We start from the raw sequence: 18,309 nt of genomic DNA, 5'->3' as shown, positions 1-18,309 counted from the left end.
GAGCAAAGGCGGGGAAGAGGCGCAGCGAAGGAAGGAGAACTGAGCCTAGGCTCCGCCCAAGGCGCGCGCGGCCGGGCGCACGCGCACGGACGCCGAGCGGGTTGCTAAGCGACGGGGCGCTTCCCTAGTTACCCGGCAGAGGACGAGGAGGCGGCGGCAGAAGAGAGAAGGAGACGCCTAGGACGGGAGGATGAAGCCGCCTCAGTGCATATGCCAGATCTGCACCTGCGGGTAAGGCAGTGCCCAGAGGGGTGGCGGGGCAGGATGACGTAATACCCACGGAGTTACCCCCCCCCAAGAGGGTCACAGACCCTCCACTCTTGCGACTCGGCTTCCTCGCGGTGAAGGCTAAGGTCCCTTCACACGTGACGCGTGCCGTACACGGGTGTGCACGGGAAACCGAGCGAGGCGCGTCCATTTGCATTTATTTGCGCTTAGCGTACCCCTGGGCTAAGGGGAGAAATGGGGTTCTAGTTAATACACACACACACAACTGCAGTCGTGATCTTCCCCCGAGACCTTGGGCCTGTCACTATATCTCCGTGTGACCTACCTCACAGGGTTGTTGTGAGTGTAAAAAGTGGACCGGGATTGGGGACACAGAGAATAATGAGCTCCTGGGGCGATAAAGATAGAATAACTACCGTGTTTCTCCTAAAATAAGACACCGTCTTATATTTTTTTCTGCTCAAAAAAGCACAGTATGGCTTATTTTCAGGGGATGTCTTATTTTAACCATGTCGCATCGGTACACTGCATAGCCATGCCTCCCCAGGCTGTTTTAATGGGAGGTACCACGTCACTATGGCTTATTTTCGGGGTATGGCTTATTTTTGGGGAACGGCTTATATTTCGCAAATGCATAGAAATCCTGCTATGGCTTATTTTATGGCTATGTCTTATTTTAGGAGAAACAGGGTATTTGTCAAGCTTTGCAGGCAGGCCGAGTCCCAGATCCAGCCCCCTGCGTCTCTAGGCAGTGCTGGGAAAGGCACCTGTCTAAAATCCAGATCTGCTCAGTCAATGTATACACAAAATTGAATTAGTTGGGCTGTTGTTCAGAGTCAGTACAAGCCAGCCTTTTGTGTTCCCAATAATGATCCTGACAATGAACTTCTTATATGTCCTGTCCCGCCTCTCAAGTTGCTCCAAGTGGTTTCAATGTGGGTGGCAGTGGGAGGCGAGTGACCCTACCTTACAGGACTCACATGAGGAGAAAATGGAAGTAAGGTTGAGAAAGCGTGAGTAGCCCAAAGTCACCCAGGCAGCATCCAGATTGTCCACGGTTTTCAGGTGGGTTTCAATCACACCAGCAATTTCGGGGTGCACTGTTAATGCTGATTTGGTGCTCTTGTAAAACAAACAAGCTTAATTGAAAAGTTGGATTTTTTTCAATAAAGCAAGTGGTTGGGGGGCGGGGGAATGCACTGTAAAGTGTAAAAGAATACTTGATGTAATGTTGTTCAATCTCCCCACAAACAAATCAGGGTGAACGCCTAATAAGCAGGGTGTGTGGAAGTGCCCCCGGGAAGCTTCAGTGGGAAATTGTAGCCTGAGAAGAATTGATAGTCTGGGGTAGTCAGCTTGCACATTTTAAGCACCAATGTTCTTGTGTATGTATCTGAGGAAACTGGCACTCATAATGTATGTATGGCCTTAGGTGGCAATCATATTTTTCACTGGCACATGGGTGTTTCCCGCCACAAGCAGATGAAGTGTGAGCAGCTGGTGAGAGGTCTGAAAATACATCAGGGAACCATGTCCTCAGCCAGGGTACAACTGGCACTGGCAACGGAGAATAATAGCAGATGGGGTGATTTACTGTCCCTCTCATTGATCTGGCAGTACCTGTTCCATATGCTTCAGCAAATTCCAAATGATGTGTCAGGACATGCTTGAATGCTATGAGAAAACAGCATGTGAGCCATGAGGCTTTGATGAGTCTACAACAGTAATAATCCCTGGAAAAGGCATCTTTGTGTTTTTCACCATTTTGGCCAGGCCTCCTCCCACTTCTGGAATGGTAGATCTTTTGCATCTAGTGCATGGGTAGGCAAACTAAGGCCCGGGGGCCAGATCTGGCCCAATCGCCTTCTAAATCTGGCCCGTAGACAGTCTGGGAATCTGTGTTTTTTACATGAGTAGAATGTGTCCTTTTATTTAAAATGCATCTCTGGGTTATTTGTGGGGCCTGCCTGGCGTTTTTACATGAGTAGAATGTGTGCTTTTATTTAAAATGAATCTCTGGGTTATTTATGGGGCATGGGAATTTGTTCATATTTCTTTTTCAAAATATAGTCCAGCCCCCTACAAGGTCTGAGAGACAGTGGATCGGCCCACGGCTGAAAAAGCTTGCTGACCCATGATCTAGTATAATTGATTGACATAGACACATCTGAGCAAATGGAGCAAAATTACTCACCCTTGGAGGAAGCTGCCTGTTGCGTCTCTGTCTGAGTCATCACTCACTCTAGGCTTTCTTCCTTTTGCTCAGGAGGTGGGCCCAGAAATAACAGCAGCCAGCTTTGATGAGCTAACCTAGACGTGACACTAAATGTATTTCATAATAATAATAATAATTTATTATTTGTACCCCGTCCATCCAGCTGGGTTTCCCCAGCCACTCTTGGCGGCTTCCAACAAAGATTAAAATACATGAAATGTCATTAAAATGTCACACTTAAAAAACTTCCCTAAACAGGGCTGCCTTCAGATGTTTTCTAAAAGTCTGGTAGCTGTTTTTCTCTTTGACATCTGGTGGGAGGGTGTTCCACAGGGCAGGCACCACTACCGAGAAGGCCCTCTGCCTTGTTCCCTGTAGCTTTGCTTCTCGCAGTGAATGAACCGCCAGAAGGCCCTCAGCACTGGACCTCAGTGTCTGGGCAGAACGATGGGGGAGGAGATGCTCCTTCAGGCATACTGGGCCAAGTCATTTAACAGGTACATTTAACAGGTACATTTGTTAAAATACAAATAGCACATGCTGCGTTGGGGGCTGATTATTATTAGGCGTGTGGGTGGGAGAATTTGTCCTTCCCTTCTGTGTTTCTGATAAAATTCCTTTCTCTGAAAGTGCTGTTTGCATTGCGAGAAAATTCCTCATGGACGCCAATTCTATTTGCATTTTTTAAAAAGTAAGTACTGTATGCTGGAAGCCGCCCAGAGTGACTGGCGCAACCCAATCAGATAGGCGGGGTACAAATAATAAAATTCTTATTTTTATTCTTAAATTTTAAATGCAAATTTACAATTTAGCATCACATCTAGTTTGGCCCTAAAAGCTATTCATTCGTATTCTTACATGTTCTAAATGTGAGCCTTCTGGTGAGTATGAATGAAGCGTGTCTTGCACTTTACACACACGAAGTAAGTATATCTTAGCCCACTAGTGTTCCATGGAACTCAAAACTCCATTTATACATTTCTCAGCCAAGAGGCATATCTGGATTAGGGCCATTTCTGGAATAACAAAGATGTGTAGTATATTGTGAACAACCTCAGAAATGTGCCTGTTACTGGGGAAGTGATTGAATCCTGCGCTTAAATGGAACACATGCTATGAATTCATCATGTGGTTACAAACTTCTCTCCTGTACTGGCATCTATACCACTTCAACTGGCTCCCAAGAAAAAAAAAACATTTTTAAGCCCCCTCTTGAGCCATCTCAGCTACAATCTACATAGTTTTATGAACAATATTTGTGTTTTCATTCTGAGATAAGTTGATCCTTCCAGTGGATAGTGGCTTAGGACTTAGCTGGGAGGCAGCAGGAGACAAGAGTCTTGAAACTTTTCCCTTGAGCCCAAAGGGCTTGTATTTCTCTTGACACTAGCCATCAAGCCACATGACTAGCTGTTTTTGAAACAGATGAGCACTTTTGAAAGGAGTTTGGGCGTCAGCTGCTCAAAGAGGCGGAGGGAAGCATTTACAATTTTGAAGTGCGAGCCTAAGCAGCCCTTTGGATCCTGGCCAATCTAAACTTTGGATGACATGACACTGGAGGAGGCAAAGGAACTTCAAGCCAAACAAAGCTGTTTCCAAGTTCTGCAATGAAACACCACAGAACAAAGGCCCTGTGAAACATGCCTACAAACAAATGGTTTACAAAATGTACATTGCCAACAATTTTGTGGTCAATAAACTCTCAAGCAGATATTGATGTAGGCAGCGAACTGAATTTGCTTTGCTTTTGCAACAGCACTGCAGGTTTCAGTGGGAGGACTTGTCGCCTGGATCCTGTTACCTGGGGAGTTAAGCCATACACACATTAGGGTTACCAAGAGGAAAAGAAACAACAGGAAAATATATAGGTGGCTTGTTCTTTTGCTTCTACATGGAGACTCTACTTCTGCCCTAAACCCCAAACATTAAGGTATAATTATTTAGCACAGTTGGGGACATTGACATTCACAGGGTAACATGTCAGCGCTAAGAGAACTCTATTCTTTCACATGATAAACACTAGCATTTACTTGGAAACTGACGAAGGTGTAAGGCATCTAGATTTTCTTTTCTCCATGGCAAATTACTTCTTTAACAGTCTGTTGATACTTGCTTTGTATAGTGGTGATTTAGTTCGGCAGCTCACCACAAACCCAAAGCATACGTGTGTGTGGCACATATATACCCTGTGCTCCAATCATTTTATTGTTGCCTAAGCATATCCACATTATAGACTTAGGCTACAGACCCATCCATGCACATTGGCTTGGAAGCAAGCCCCACTGAGCTCAGTGGGACTTATTTCTAAGTAAACCTGTATAGAATTGTACTGTTGAACTGGCTTAACACCCTTCCCTCTTCCCTGAGAACATTTGGAATTATAGTTTTGTGTTGAGTCTATGATTCTGTAATGAAGACTCAATACACTATCCCAGCTTCAATTCCCATAATTTTTTGTAGGAAAGACATGGCATCAAATAAAACATAGTATACATTTTTGTGATGTATGCCTTTCAGTTTTCACAAATTAAGGGACACGGTACTCCGTTCATCAGTGGCAATCTGTTATTCTAGTACAGTACATGACCAGATATTAAACTGTAATCTATGATATAAATACAAACCTTTTTTAAAAGCTTTTTGTGAGCAGTAAAGGCAGCCAGTTTGTTTTCAGGGTGCAAGGCATGGCCATAGTTTGCAGAAGGAAATTTCAGAGGCAGGTTGTTTTTTAAAACCACAAAAATGTTCCTGTAACTGCATTTGTGCAAAATAAGTGTTGGATCCCTTACAGCTCTCTTAGGAATATAAATATGTGCTGCCTGGTTTGAAATGATACATTCTGAACCTGAACCAGGTATCAATTACAGCTGAGCATAGGATGTTTCCATAATAAGATGTAAACACTTAATTTATTTTGTGTGTGGGTGTTTTTTTTTCCAAACCCCTTATGAGTTGCAGAACTAGTGCTTAAAAGAATTTCTCTTCCTTATTGGCACAGCCAAGAACTAGAGTGCCTTCACAATACAAATGTCAATTAGACATGTGTTTTTGGCCTTCAGAAACACTGAACTATCCAAGCAATAGCTAGATTCACTCACAGTCAATATCTAAGAGCCATGTTTGCTCATAAATGGGAACACAGAATATATAACTCCTTCATTTGTCTCCTTTTAGTATTTGCTAGGTTCTGTTAGTTATACTCCTATCACAGTCACAATGCTCTACATTTTGCCCCTTTCCCACTGATCAGGAAAAAAAGATAATGCCCCTGGAGAGATGTCTATAGGTGGAGTCTCCTTAGGAACGTAAGAATTGCCTTGCTGGACCAGCAAAGGTGTCCGATACCCAACAAATCCTAGACAGATGCTCCTAGGGGTTTCCACTGTCCCAGCTCTCAGCTCCAGCATTTGCTGTATTCTTTCAGTATATGGCAATCCTTAAACTATCATGGATTTTCCCTTTACGCCTTGGCTTCAGTCACTTTGGAGGCGGGAGCAGGGATTCTGGCTCTCACCTCTGTCCTTCTTGCAAACAGTCTCAGTGGAGGCTGAACAGGAGGGTGCAGCCTTGTCACCTAGAACCAGAAACCACCTTCGCAGTTGGGAGCAGATCTGTGTACCCGATGGAGTGCATGCTTGCAGTCTTGACGTTCCCATACAGCAAGAGTGTCCTGTGAGTGAGCATGCATCATTTTCAAAAGCTGGCGGAAGGGGTGGGGGAATTGTAGGGACATCTGTGTCCCAGTCTTGTCCTGCTCCTAAATCCTGAATCGTGATTCCTGAGCATGTCAAGCCTGTACCATTACTTGCCTGACTAAAGCTATCTTCCTTATAACGGCCTTTGTCTGCATGTACAAGTGAAACTCGAAAAATTAAAATATCATAGAAAAGTCAATTTATGTAAGCAATTGTTTTCATTAGCTACTGGAGTTTAATATATGAGATAGACTCATGACATGCAAAGCGAAATATGTCAAGCCTTTGCTTGTTATAATTGTGATGATTATGGTGTGCAGCTGATGAAAACCCCAAAGTTGAAATTGTTAATTTGGGGTTCTCATCAGCTGTACGCCATAATCAAAACAATTATAACAAATAAAGGCTTGACATAACTCGCTTTGCATGTCATGAGTCTATCTCATATATGTTTCACCCTTTAAGTTGAATTACTGAAAGAAACGAACCTTTCCACGATATTCTAATTTTTCGAGTTTCACCTGTACTAGACAGGAGTCAGGACATGCAAAAACAAACAAACAAAATAACTTATGCCTAGGAAGTTAGCATGTCAAGAAGACCTGTTGATTTCTTTTTCAGGGAGGAAAAACTCATTCCACACACACTTTTGCAGCTAGATGATCTGAGCAGCATTTGTTTTAGGAAAGCTTGATGATTTTCTAAATTGGCCCAGACTTCAGGGAAGGAGTTTGGGCCATTCACAACTAGGGCTGGTGTGTGTAGGCACTGAATATTGGATAAATGTCTGAGGAGGACCTTTGGGACTGGAGGAGCAAGGCAAATTAAATCGTTTGACCTATGCTGGTGGCGTATGTAAGAATTGCTACTACTACTAGTAGCCACCCAGAGTGGCTGGGGAAACTCAGCCAGATGGGTGGGGTATAAATAAATTATTATTATGATTAGTAGTAGTAGCAGTAGTAGTATTGTAGTAACCATCGGCATTGTGGCAAAAGGTCATGGTGTCTCACACGAATGGTTTAAAAAAGAGCCGACAATAAATTCCGCACAGATATTCAGAGAGTGCGATGGAACAAAAAACCAGCTAGTCCAAGGCTTTGCTCTCAGGACCAACTACCCACCAGGCTTTCAGTAGTACTACTCTACAACCCAAACATATACCTCAGTTAGGGAACATTAGCAGGAAGGTGGCAGCAGAGAGAATGGCTCAAGTGAACTACCCAAGTCACACTTTAAGAGGAAAATAAAAGAAGTGTCAAGAAACTATATAAAAAAATCCCCTATGTAAAGAATGGAGGGTCTATCACAGCTATATGGGAATCTCTGGCCCTCCAGAGGTTGCTGAACTGCAACACATCATCCCTGGCTTCATCACCCCATGGTTCCCGGGGTTCATGTAGCTCAGCAACATCTGGAGGGCCAGAAATTCCCCACACCTGGTCTATCCTTACTTAATATAACTCATTAACACAACCTTGCAAATTAGCTCCCAAAAGTTAATCTAATGCTAATCTGCAGGAAATTGTTACTAGTTCACTTGCCAAATTTGTCAGTTGCACCCCAAACAACAGTTTGAAAAATCAGCTTTGTTTCACAGTACAAATGCTGTTTACCTTGTCACTTCAGTGAGATTTTCATGCATCACAAGCAACCAAATGAATGGTTTCAGCCTTGTTTCATTAGCGCAAAAAATTAGTAATTTTATTTTACAAACCTTAAATACTGTTCACACATGGCAGTAAGATGTGTTTTTTCATGGGAAGTCTTATCCTTTTATACTGGTGTCCATTTACAGATGATGATTGCAATAAGATGAAGCATGGCGAGTTACATTATCACTTTCAAATGGCTCCAAAACGTTAAGACGGTTGGTGGGAAATGGGATTTTAGAAGTTCAGTCTTAAAGTGAGATTTAGACTTAAAAACCAAACTGCTTTCAGAGAAAGGTTTGCCAGAGAGTGTAAAAGTGAAAGAGAAAGACAGCAAGAGGAGGAGGAGGAGAGAGAGAGAGAGAGAGAGAAAAGAAAGAAAGAAAGAAAGAAAGAGGACAGGAGTGGAAGTAGAGAGATGATGCCTTCTTGACTTCCTTCTGATGTCACAATCCATCGCCTCTCTAACAATAAAGCAAACCTTGACAACTGCAGAAGGACAAGCGAGGAGAAAAGGAGGTGAGACCATTTTGATTGCAGAACATTTCTACTTGTAGATAAACTTTTGAAAATGTCTCATTGAACGTGATTGTTGGCAAACATGCAGACAGGCAGGCTGTCAAGATCCAAAGGCCACATAATGCATCCCTGTACTGTATCTGAAAGACCACTTGGCCTGTTGGACCAGGAGCCTTCTGCAGTGGCCTGGGCTTCATCTGATGTTGGTGTCAGGGTTGTGAAGTGACTGCTCCATGAAGGCAAAGAGAAATGGCCTGAAGAACTGGCTTTGTCCTGCCTTCTCAAAGCTATTAATCACAGGCTTCTGAAGCCGCCTTCTTTTCCACTGCCCAGCGGCAGAGACAGCCTTATAGATGACGTTCAGAGCCTGGGTGCTGCATCTGGCATCTTCATTGCACACTTTTCTTTGTGTGTTGAAGATGCTTCTCTTTGCCCTGGCTTCTGACGGTCAAGGTATTTTGGTTATCTTTCTTGTTTTATAACTAATGGTTTTATCTGGTTTTGCCATTGCATACTCTAATGTTGTAACCTGCCCTGTGTCCCTTACGGGGAAGAGTAAGAAATATTATGAATAAATTAAAAATCCAGGGTGGCCTGCTTTACAGGGGACAGTCCTCTAGCTCTCATCCATTCAAAGAGCTGCCTGGAGCCGTCAGAAGGGAGAGCAGAAGGGGGCTTGAAGTTGCAAATAGTTTCTATGCATATAAATTAGCACATGCAAATTTTATGGAAACCGGTCTCTTTATATATATATATTTAATTAGTTTTCCAATATACCCCCATATTAGCCAAATTATATGAATAACAATTAATTCCCAAATTATACAATTATCAATATGCCAATCAACTTCCAATTAATACATTTTAGTTAAAGTGGCTCCCTGCATGGTGGTTTCGGTTCATTTCCAATCTTATATCACTGTGTTCCATGAACTTAATTCATGTTAGTTACATTTCAGTTATAATAATAATCCCTTAGTCAACTGCTACATAATTAATGATTTCCATTCGTGATGTTACAATATATAAATTTATAAAGCTTCACGTGAGGAACTCAAACTATTATCTTTATTCTGTCCTGCATGTGAAAACTGTTATGTCCATGTAGATTCCTTCTGTCCATATATGATGTTGTCTCTTTCACTTCCCAGCTGTTGTTTTCTCCCATCGTGGCTTGGGGCGGAACTGAATCTCGAAGTTTCTCAGAGATCTTATCTCTCCGTCCCTTGCTTCAATGTCCCAGAACACGTGGCAGTCTGCTAGAAACCATTCTGTCTCACTAGTAAAACAGGTTGCAGATCTTCACCATTTCCCCCTCAGCCTAGGAAAAGGTTGGCTGTCTTCATTATGGCAGGCAGAACCGGAAGTGGTGCACAAGTGGCTACCCTAATGGTACAAAGTATTATTGGACCGAGACCAGGGAGACCCAGATTCAAATCCCCACTTGGCCTGAAGCTCACTCTCTGCTAGGATAAAAGGGGGGAGGGACCTTGTACACTGCCCTGAGCTCCTTGGTGGGGTAAAAAAGGTGATTAACAAGTAAAGTAGCTCCAACCTCCTGCCAAGAGACCAGCAAATAGCTCAGGGGAAGACTTCATCGATCCTTGTCCCCCCCCCCTCACTCCCCTGCTCTAGTTGGTTCTAGCTGCTGGCCAAGGAACTGATTGAAAGGGATGTCAACTTTAACAACGTCAAACTGTACAGTACTCCTGAGAATAGTGCTAATATTTCAAGGTTTAATGGAAAGGAATACCGTTTGTAATCTATCCAGCAGTTTTTCAAGAGAAGAAATACCAAGGACTCGACCTGCTCTGATGAGTCATTTATGTTGCCCCCTACAGAAGAGTAAATAGTTGCTGACAGGTTAATCTTATTCCTGTCATTTCTCTTTTTAGAAGCTCTGTTGAATTTCCATGGGAGAGGTTTGGGTAGCCATAAATTGTGCTAAATCCTCCTAGGAGTTTTTCTGCTTGTCAGTATTAGGGAACTGAGGTCACTGGAGAAGTAGAAACCCATATAAAATACTACCATCCTAATAGATGCATTATTTTCATAAACATAGCAGCATTTAAGGTGGCAAGTAAAAGCTTTAGTGAGGAATATATTTTGTTGTCAGAGAAGCTGTCAGGGAACTCAAGTCCTGGTAGGCATTGTGGCTTTTTATAATAAATCTTTATTTGGCTGGTGGGAAATGTTTTGGAGGATTCTTGGGGCCTGAGAAAAACCCACCAGCAGCCACTCTCTCTCTTTTTGTATCTGTTAGTATGGTTTCACTGCAGTCTATAAGACTACCTTAAATTATACCACTTGGATGCAAGGTAGGTCATTTTTAGAGTCAAATTCTGGACATTTGGAGGAAGATGTGAGAATCGGACTCTACATGTGTACATCTATATTGTTGCTGTTGGCCATCCTACTTTTCAGCTGAAAAAGGCTCCCAGTGCAGCCTACAAATATAAATGATAAGACAGTCCCTGCTGTCAGGTCCACACTGTAAGAGACACGACACAAAAGGAAAAGGGACAGGGAGGAAGAAGAGGACAAAGCAAGCCCAGTCATTAGTATTTAGGGCAGGACTGAGCAAAGGGGAAGATGCTTGAAAGGGCCCTACTGTGTAGGCTCCATATACATGGATCAGGAAACCTGACTGCCCTGGAAAAACAGCTGTCCATGTGTAGAGGCCCCATTCTCATCTTCCTCCGAACATGCAAGGAGCAAGGCCGGTGAGCGGCAGCCGTCTTCCAATGTATTCAGTATAGGTGTGTTGGGGAAGATGACCACAACAGAACTGTCCGTGGTCTGTGCTCAGCTCTGAGCTCAACAACAGAACACAAAGCCTTTCCACAAATCACCTAACAGAAATAAGTATCAGTAGTAAAGATGAAAATGGCTGCAGTTCAGTTGCTCTCTAATGAGCCTCGGGGACAAACAGTAGGGCATGGGAAGATAATTCTTGGGAGCCTGCTGGGGCAGGATCATATTAGTAACACAAAGTGTTACATTCTTGTCCTGCTTGAAGAGATGTCACCAGCAGCAAATATCAACGATGCAACCCGCTTCGGTGGAAGCAGCCAAACCTTCATTGAGGAACACAGGAATGTCAAATAAACCTCAATAAAGTCCACAGTCAGCTAAACCAGGTTTGCTCCACTGAGAGACTGAAAGCTATTTTTATCTGGTAATTGGCACATGTCTTGCTCTTCTGGGCCTTTGGTTGTGCCTGTTATTCTTGTAAAAACTTTCAGTTTAGTTACAATTCACTTTCAGTTAACATTTCTGTTTTCTTATACATGAGATGCTGTTTGGCACCGATGACAAAGAAACCCCTGTACTTTATTTGCTTCCCCCTACACACACCTATGAGGATCACATCCAAGAATACGATGCTAAAAGAGATGTTGGTAGAGTGGGACGCATTAAATATACTTCCAGGAGATCCACAAGTGCTGTCCCCCATTAGCACCCCCAGTTGTAAACCACCAGGAATACCAGTAGAAAAAGTGAAGGAGGAGAGAGAGAAAGGTTGCTGGGATGGAAAGAGATGTCCATTTGCAGCAGGAGTGTAGTCTCAAAGCAGAGCTAAGAGTGAAGTCACTTAGACAACATCCCACTTTAGTGGGGCCATAGCTCAGGGCAGGGCATATGCAGCACACCAAATATTCTAGGTTCAAATCTATTAAAAATAAATACAAATCTCAGGGCGGGAAAGGGCCTCTGCCTGGTATCCTGGAGAGCTGCTCAAAGTTAGACCAACCAAATAATCTCTATCTTTACACTGGTTGCTTCCAGACAAGGGGCTCTTGAGTCCTATCCGCTCATTATGCTTCTGTTGTAAGCTACAAGTGTGACTTTTTGCACTGATTGCACTTCTTTACATGCACATCCTACTACATCTCATCCACACCTGTGGGCAGGGCATAGTCCCTGCTCGTGGGGCCTTTTGAGCCTTGGCACACATGCACTGATTCTGGTGCTGGGCACCTTTTATGAACTTACGTTTATTATTTTTAATTGATCTTTTAAGTAGTGTTTGGTCGCTTTCTCTGCAGTATTTTTATAGCACTATAACACCCTAATAATGCATTAATTTTTTTTAATGGCGAGGGAAAAGCTTGCCTTAGTAATGTGGTTAGTGGCAGTGACCAGAAAGGTTTCCTTTAATGATTTATTGGGGGTGGAACACCCTAACAGACTGGTGTTACAGCACCTTCCCTCTTTTTCATGAATATCTAGTTGGGAAACCATTTTGGCGTTAAAGGATTACAATAAACAGGGTCATGAAATGGCAACAGTTGCAAAGGTTATCATTAGCGTGCACTTTCCTGATACATCACAGCCCATTGCCCACATAAAAATGCTGCCCTTTTGAAAACACCCTTCCATTCTTCAGGGAAAAAAGTTGGGCTTTATGAGGTCTGAGAGTTAAGAAGAGGAAGAATCACAAGGAAAAATTCAGTGTGACAGTGACTGGATGACAGTATTGTGGGGATGCTCTGTAAAAAGTTGCACTAAATGTGAGACAGGCACTGTGTGCAGAACGGCAAGACACTTCCTGCTAAAAAGAGCTTCAGGGAGTAGTCTCAACTCTTGACAGCTTGAATTGACCATTATTTCCTTCATTGATCCTTGCTGTTGTTATTAAATCCCAGGCGCCATCGTTGCCCTCATAATCCCACCAGGATTTATGACCGTGTAGGGGAGTCGACCCTCATAACGGAATACGTGGAGAAATATCCTCTCTATGGCAATATCCCTCCTGCCCAGAGCCTCAAGCCCAAGCATGAGTATCAGACGCACGGAGGGAAAATGGAAGGCATCACAACTTTCAAGTAAATATTTTTCAGTGCTGGATAGACTTTGGGGCTACCAAGACGTCATAGGGAGAAGACAGAGGGAGGGATTAGTCAGATTTTGCTCAGGGGAAGCATTTTGATCAGAAACTGAGTGGTGAAAAATTTGACCAATAGCATTATTAGAGCTGTTGCTTGATTTAAGAAATCACAGCTGACAATCTGTAGTTTTCATAGGTCCCTGAATTGGAAATAATGTACATTTTTTTAAAAAAATAATTCAGCAGCATTAGTCATGACCACCATTTTAATTGCTCCAAATGTTGTAGCCCTAAATAGGCACCAACAGCCACAATAGCTTTCAAATAGTTGGTTTTTTAAAAATACTGTAAGCTCAGTATTTTTTGTTATATTCATAGCTGTTGGCTATTTAAATCCAGTGCTGTATGCTCTCCCCTCCTCCAGGTCTGACTACCTTCCATACGATGTTGCAAATCGGCCTGTTCGGGTTCCAGCGGAATGCAAACCAGTAACTGGAGAGATGGATATGGGAACCACTTACAGAAGAGATTTTAATGCTCACAAAATAAACCCCGTGATAATAGTAAAGCCTGTAGAGAGGAAATACAATAGAGAAGGCAAAGTGAATACCATACCTACTTACCGAGGTAATAACACATGACACTTTTCACAAAGAGAAGCAATGGGCAGACTGGTGGCATGCTGTATGGCCATGCTGGAGAGGTGATGGTGGATTTGGCTGCTGTGATGCTGTTCAGACGAAATGAGGGAGTCTGTTGGCAGTGGACTCTCTTGTTAAGTCTCTAATAAAATGCACACTGTCGGCATCATCCGTGGATTTTGGAGGCAAAAGCCTAATATCCTGCTTTGGCTAAGGCAAAAAGAGAGTCCTAAACTAGTTTACTTATTGAGTTCAGTGGCGCTAACTATCCAGTGCTTAGGATTGGCTAGCCTTAAACCATTCCCTTTTCTTAGTAAACTTTGGGAGATGCTGTTGGGCATATCTGGGTATCTTGGTGACACTAGACTCTAATCCAGCCCCACTGGGATCAGCTGCACTAAGGAGTTCCCAATTGAGAACTGCAGCCAAGCTGATTGCTGCTCAGCCGGCGAGCCCCACTTTGTCGAGTCCAAACCACACATAAAAACTGACTTCAAAGGACCCTGTTCACCTGTCAAAGTGAGCCCACAAAGGATGGAGAATTAAGGCGCTGGCTCCCTAACCAGATTCAGTCCCTCACACCTGCAGTAGATATTTCTAATAGAGAATTCTCAGCACCTTCGCCAAATTATAATCCTCAGAATTTATTGAGGGAAGCCATACCATTATTTAAAGCTGATATAGATAGTATGGGTATTCCTTTACTTAGCAGTTTCTGGCCCAGAGTGGTTGAAGGTAATCAAATACATGCCTACAGGTACCCTAAGTATGTTGGCAGGGTGACACACCACTCAAACAGATTGCAACCAATCTATGCTGAGGCCAAGGCTATCAAAAATTAACAACCATAGCAAAATTTGTTAGCTTAATGCTGTTTTTGTCTTAAAGCTGACTATAGGGCCTGGGAAGTTCAAAGAAGGGAGCCCAACAAAGTGGAGAACGCCTACCAACTTCCCACTGAAAAGTTTGGGAACAGCACAACATTTCAAGATGCCTTTTTCCCGAGGGAAATCTCCCTCCGAAAAAGCTTTAAGCCCACTGTTGTGACCAAGCTTTCAGATCAGCCTTTTACCAGTGTTACAAGTCATCGCAGCGATTACGTTCCTCATCAGCTGGAGCCACAATTGAAGGTGTCAAAAGAAGAATACAAGCCAAATAGCCAACCCTTTGTAGACACCACAACACACCGCTGTGATTTCAGAGGGCTTGTTGGCGAACTTCCAAAAAGCTTTAAGCCTGAACCCTCTAAAGTGGAGGTGAAGGCTCATTTTGATGGAACCACAGAATTCCGCGATCGTTTTCAACCGTGGGCCATTTCTTTACCTGAAGTTCACAAAGCAAAAGAGTATGTTCCACCCACAGGCAACATGGATATGAACACCACGAGCCACCTTGCTTATATTCCACACGACATCAATCCAGCTGTCATCATGAGACCAGTAGAAAGGAGCAGGAGAAATAATGCCCCCTTTCAAGGGAATACAACAATGAGAGATTCCTTTCAAGCTTGGGATATCCATCGGCCAGAAATTGTCAAGAAGTCCCAGGATATCCCAAAGGCCTCTGGGAAATTTGATGGCATGACAACCTTCAGAGCTCACTATAGACCACACAACATAGTCCTGACTCAGAGCTGCAAACCTTCAAAGATGTCCCTATCTAGTTCAGCACCTTTTACAGATGAAACCTTGTACCGTACAGATTATACGCCAAAGAAACAAGAGGTCTGCCCAGCAACCTATCCATCCCCTCCAGGATATGTCTTTGTCAACACTGATTCTCGTGGTCACAAATTCTTCCGCAGAGTTTCACCAGACGTCAGTAAGATTGCTCATGCAAATGGTAATCATGTTCCAAAAGAAATAGCAGTTGTATCCTAACTCCTAATTCTAATAGTTTGCACAAAAGTGTTCCGAAAATTATCATGCAGTGGTCAGAATATTACATTAGCTCTAACCATTCTAAATAAGCCTACAGATTATTATTATTTTTGGGAGTGATCTGAGAACTAATTTTTTACAAGATTGGTGATGAAAGTTTATATAAGTAAAATTTGTGTTAATATTTCTGTGGAATCTCTTTTCTTCAACTGTATTACAAGACAACTGTTCATTTTAACAAGATGGGTGATATTCTAGCAATATTTTGATGATGCATTTTAATACGATTACCTGAATAGGATTGTGCACTGTTCTTACGTACATCAAATAAAATTGTCCCAGCTCGCTTCCTTAAAACATGTTCTTTCAAAGGGGTAGTAGATAACAAGCAGAATGTGAAAGCTTTGAGGTGAATTCTTGGTACCGGTATTTCTTTTTAAAGGATCTTACAGTGCAGGACTGAGATAGAGCTCTTCCCCAGACCTTGGAAAACCCCTACCAGGCACAGACAAAATGATTTGGCTAGCCAGGTCAACAGTCCTGGTTCTGTATCAGGCAGATGCTAAAAATTATGGTTTGTTGCTGCACCAAGCAGCATCACAAAGCACATTTTGCACTAGTTCAAAATGTTCATAGTCATGGAATCATAGAATTGGAAAGGACCCTGAGAATCATCTAGTCCAATACCCAGCAATGAAGGAATATGCAGCTGTCCCAAACAAGGACAGCTTAGTTGGATGCTACGTGTGTGTGTGTGTGATTATGGAGGCTTGCTAGGACAATAAGAACTTCCGCTTTGGATTTTCAAGACATTTCAGCATGTATTACCAGGCCCTGCAAAACCACATTGATAGACTTTTGTATTAAGATGTTTAGTCACATGTGAACATATTTTTTGCTGCACACCTCAACAAAGGATGGTCTGGGACTGTTGGCATCGTGTATTGTAAGCCAATGTATAAAACCAATCCAGCTCAAATCATGTCCCATTGGAAAACATAGGGCTTCAATATATTTATTTTTCCATATTTGTACAGGCAGCTCCCCGTTTGTGCGGGATTTTGCATTCCGAGGTACTGCGCACATCGGCGGGACACAGGAAATCCCTCCCTGCCAGCCTTCGGGTCAATGGCATGTGCATCAGTGGCTGTGCGCATCCCAAACGCACGCAAATGGGGAGTTGCCTGTATACTGCTTTTCAGCTATAATGGTCCTCAAAGTGGCTCACAATAAAAGAATCAGATTTACAGGCAAATGGCACTTCTCACAAGAACAGATCTGGAATACTAGGTGCTGCCAATTTTTATGAAACATTGGCGCCATGTGGTTCCTGACTCTGTGCTCCTGGAATGCAGGGGGTGGCAAAGCAGGATTAGGGTAGACATTGGGGTGGTGATACTCATCCAAGTCCTCTTTATTACACCAGGTACTCTTACTGCTATGTTGAGCAGATGGTGTTAATGGCTACCAGCCCTTGTTGTTAACTTGTTTTGTGGTATCAGTGGGAGGTGCAGTAGAATTCTAGGGATGTTTGTATTCAGTAACAAGTCCCACTATGTTCAGTGGGGCTTATTTCCAAGTAAAAGGCATAAGATAATAGTCGTAACAATGAGTAACTTCAACTGGATTTGGGTCTGGGTTGGGAAGCTTTTTCCAGATTATTTGAATCTATTTCACCTTAATATATACGTATGCCTGGGCATATGTATATTACTAAATTTATAATGATAAAATTACATTTCAGAGTATGATTTCGGTTTTGATATGCCTGTAATTCAAGTTGTACAGTTGGTGCCAGTACTTTGAGCTATTGCTCCAGTGAATGCTTCGCATTGTTTTCATTCTCACTGATTGTTTCTTACCTGTGTGTTGCCTTGTACTCGTTATTTTAGGGAAACCATTTTATGATTGAAGTGTCATGTAATCCCACGTACTGTATCCCCAAACCACCAATTCAGAGATCGAGATCAAGAACTGAATGGTGTCAAAAGAACACAATAAATCATCCAAAAAAGGAGAGGAAAAACTCTGAACCGCTGGGAATGTTTGTTTTGTATCACTCCCATATGGTATTCTTGGTATTCTCACAGAGCAAACTGAGACCTAGAGCCTGATTCTTTTCTTGATCCTATGTAAACTGAATGCTATAGAATTGGGGGAAAATCAAATTAAAAACAAAAACTTTCTATTTCGTTTCTTGAAGTATGTCTAAGAACTGTCGTTAGGCTAGGAGTGGAGCTTTCAAGATCTTACGATACTGTATATATACTTTTTCCTTTTGCCACCTGAAATGGATACATGAGCCTCTAATCTAGTCTTGAGACACGCTCTTAACTATTGCCATCTCATTCTCTGATGGAGATGAAAGAGCCAGAACATTTTTCTCTTTCAGTCCTGTTCTTTCCAGGTCCTCTTTTCATATGGCTAGTTCACACAAGCACGTTATTTACTTGATAACCATAACATCAAGTGGATATTTACACATGTAAGTGGGCTGAATCCAGCGGTGTGGCTTTTCCAGAAAATTGTGAATTTGAAAACTGGGATAATTGGCATCAGGGGGAAAAAAAACATCTGATGACCTTGAGAGTGATTTAATTTAGCGTGACAAAATTTTGAAACTGACAAGCTTGCTTAGTGTTTATCTG

The 18,309-nt window shown here is 42.7% G+C and overlaps 1 protein-coding gene across 2 annotated transcripts; it reads left to right on the top strand.

Moving 5' to 3' along the window:
• Positions 1–171: 171 nt before the first annotated feature.
• SAXO2 (stabilizer of axonemal microtubules 2) lies at positions 172–17,690 on the top strand. Of its 2 annotated transcripts, XM_033167438.1 has the most exons (5): positions 172–231; positions 12,959–13,138; positions 13,565–13,767; positions 14,670–15,623; positions 17,554–17,690. In XM_033167438.1, the coding sequence occupies exons 1-5, from the start codon at positions 191–193 to the stop codon at positions 17,571–17,573; spliced, it is 1,398 nt and encodes a 465-aa protein (XP_033023329.1). In that variant the 5' UTR covers positions 172–190; the 3' UTR covers positions 17,574–17,690. The 2 variants fall into 2 exon arrangements, with proteins under 2 accessions (XP_033023329.1, XP_033023328.1); XM_033167437.1 differs by lacking the exon at positions 17,554–17,690 and having other exon boundaries at positions 14,670–15,779.
• Positions 17,691–18,309: the final 619 nt, after the last annotated feature.

This window comes from Lacerta agilis, chromosome 13 (genome assembly GCF_009819535.1).
Source record: "Lacerta agilis isolate rLacAgi1 chromosome 13, rLacAgi1.pri, whole genome shotgun sequence".
Taxonomy (NCBI): domain Eukaryota; kingdom Metazoa; phylum Chordata; class Lepidosauria; order Squamata; family Lacertidae; genus Lacerta; species Lacerta agilis.
The sequence above is the reverse complement of the archived record's forward strand: the minus strand, read 5'-3'. Positions and strand labels throughout refer to the sequence as shown.

What these genes read in the sequence shown, in the direction of transcription:
- SAXO2 (XM_033167437.1), top strand. Translation starts at nt 191, where the DNA reads ATGAAGCCGCCTCAGTGCATATGCCAGATCTGCACCTGCGG. An exon ending in TGCCAGATCTGCACCTGCGG is followed by an intron (nt 232 to 12,958) that starts GTAAGGCAGTGC and finishes ATTAAATCCCAG; the next exon opens with GCGCCATCGTTGCCCTCATA. An exon ending in GAAGGCATCACAACTTTCAA is followed by an intron (nt 13,139 to 13,564) that starts GTAAATATTTTT and finishes CCCCTCCTCCAG; the next exon opens with GTCTGACTACCTTCCATACG.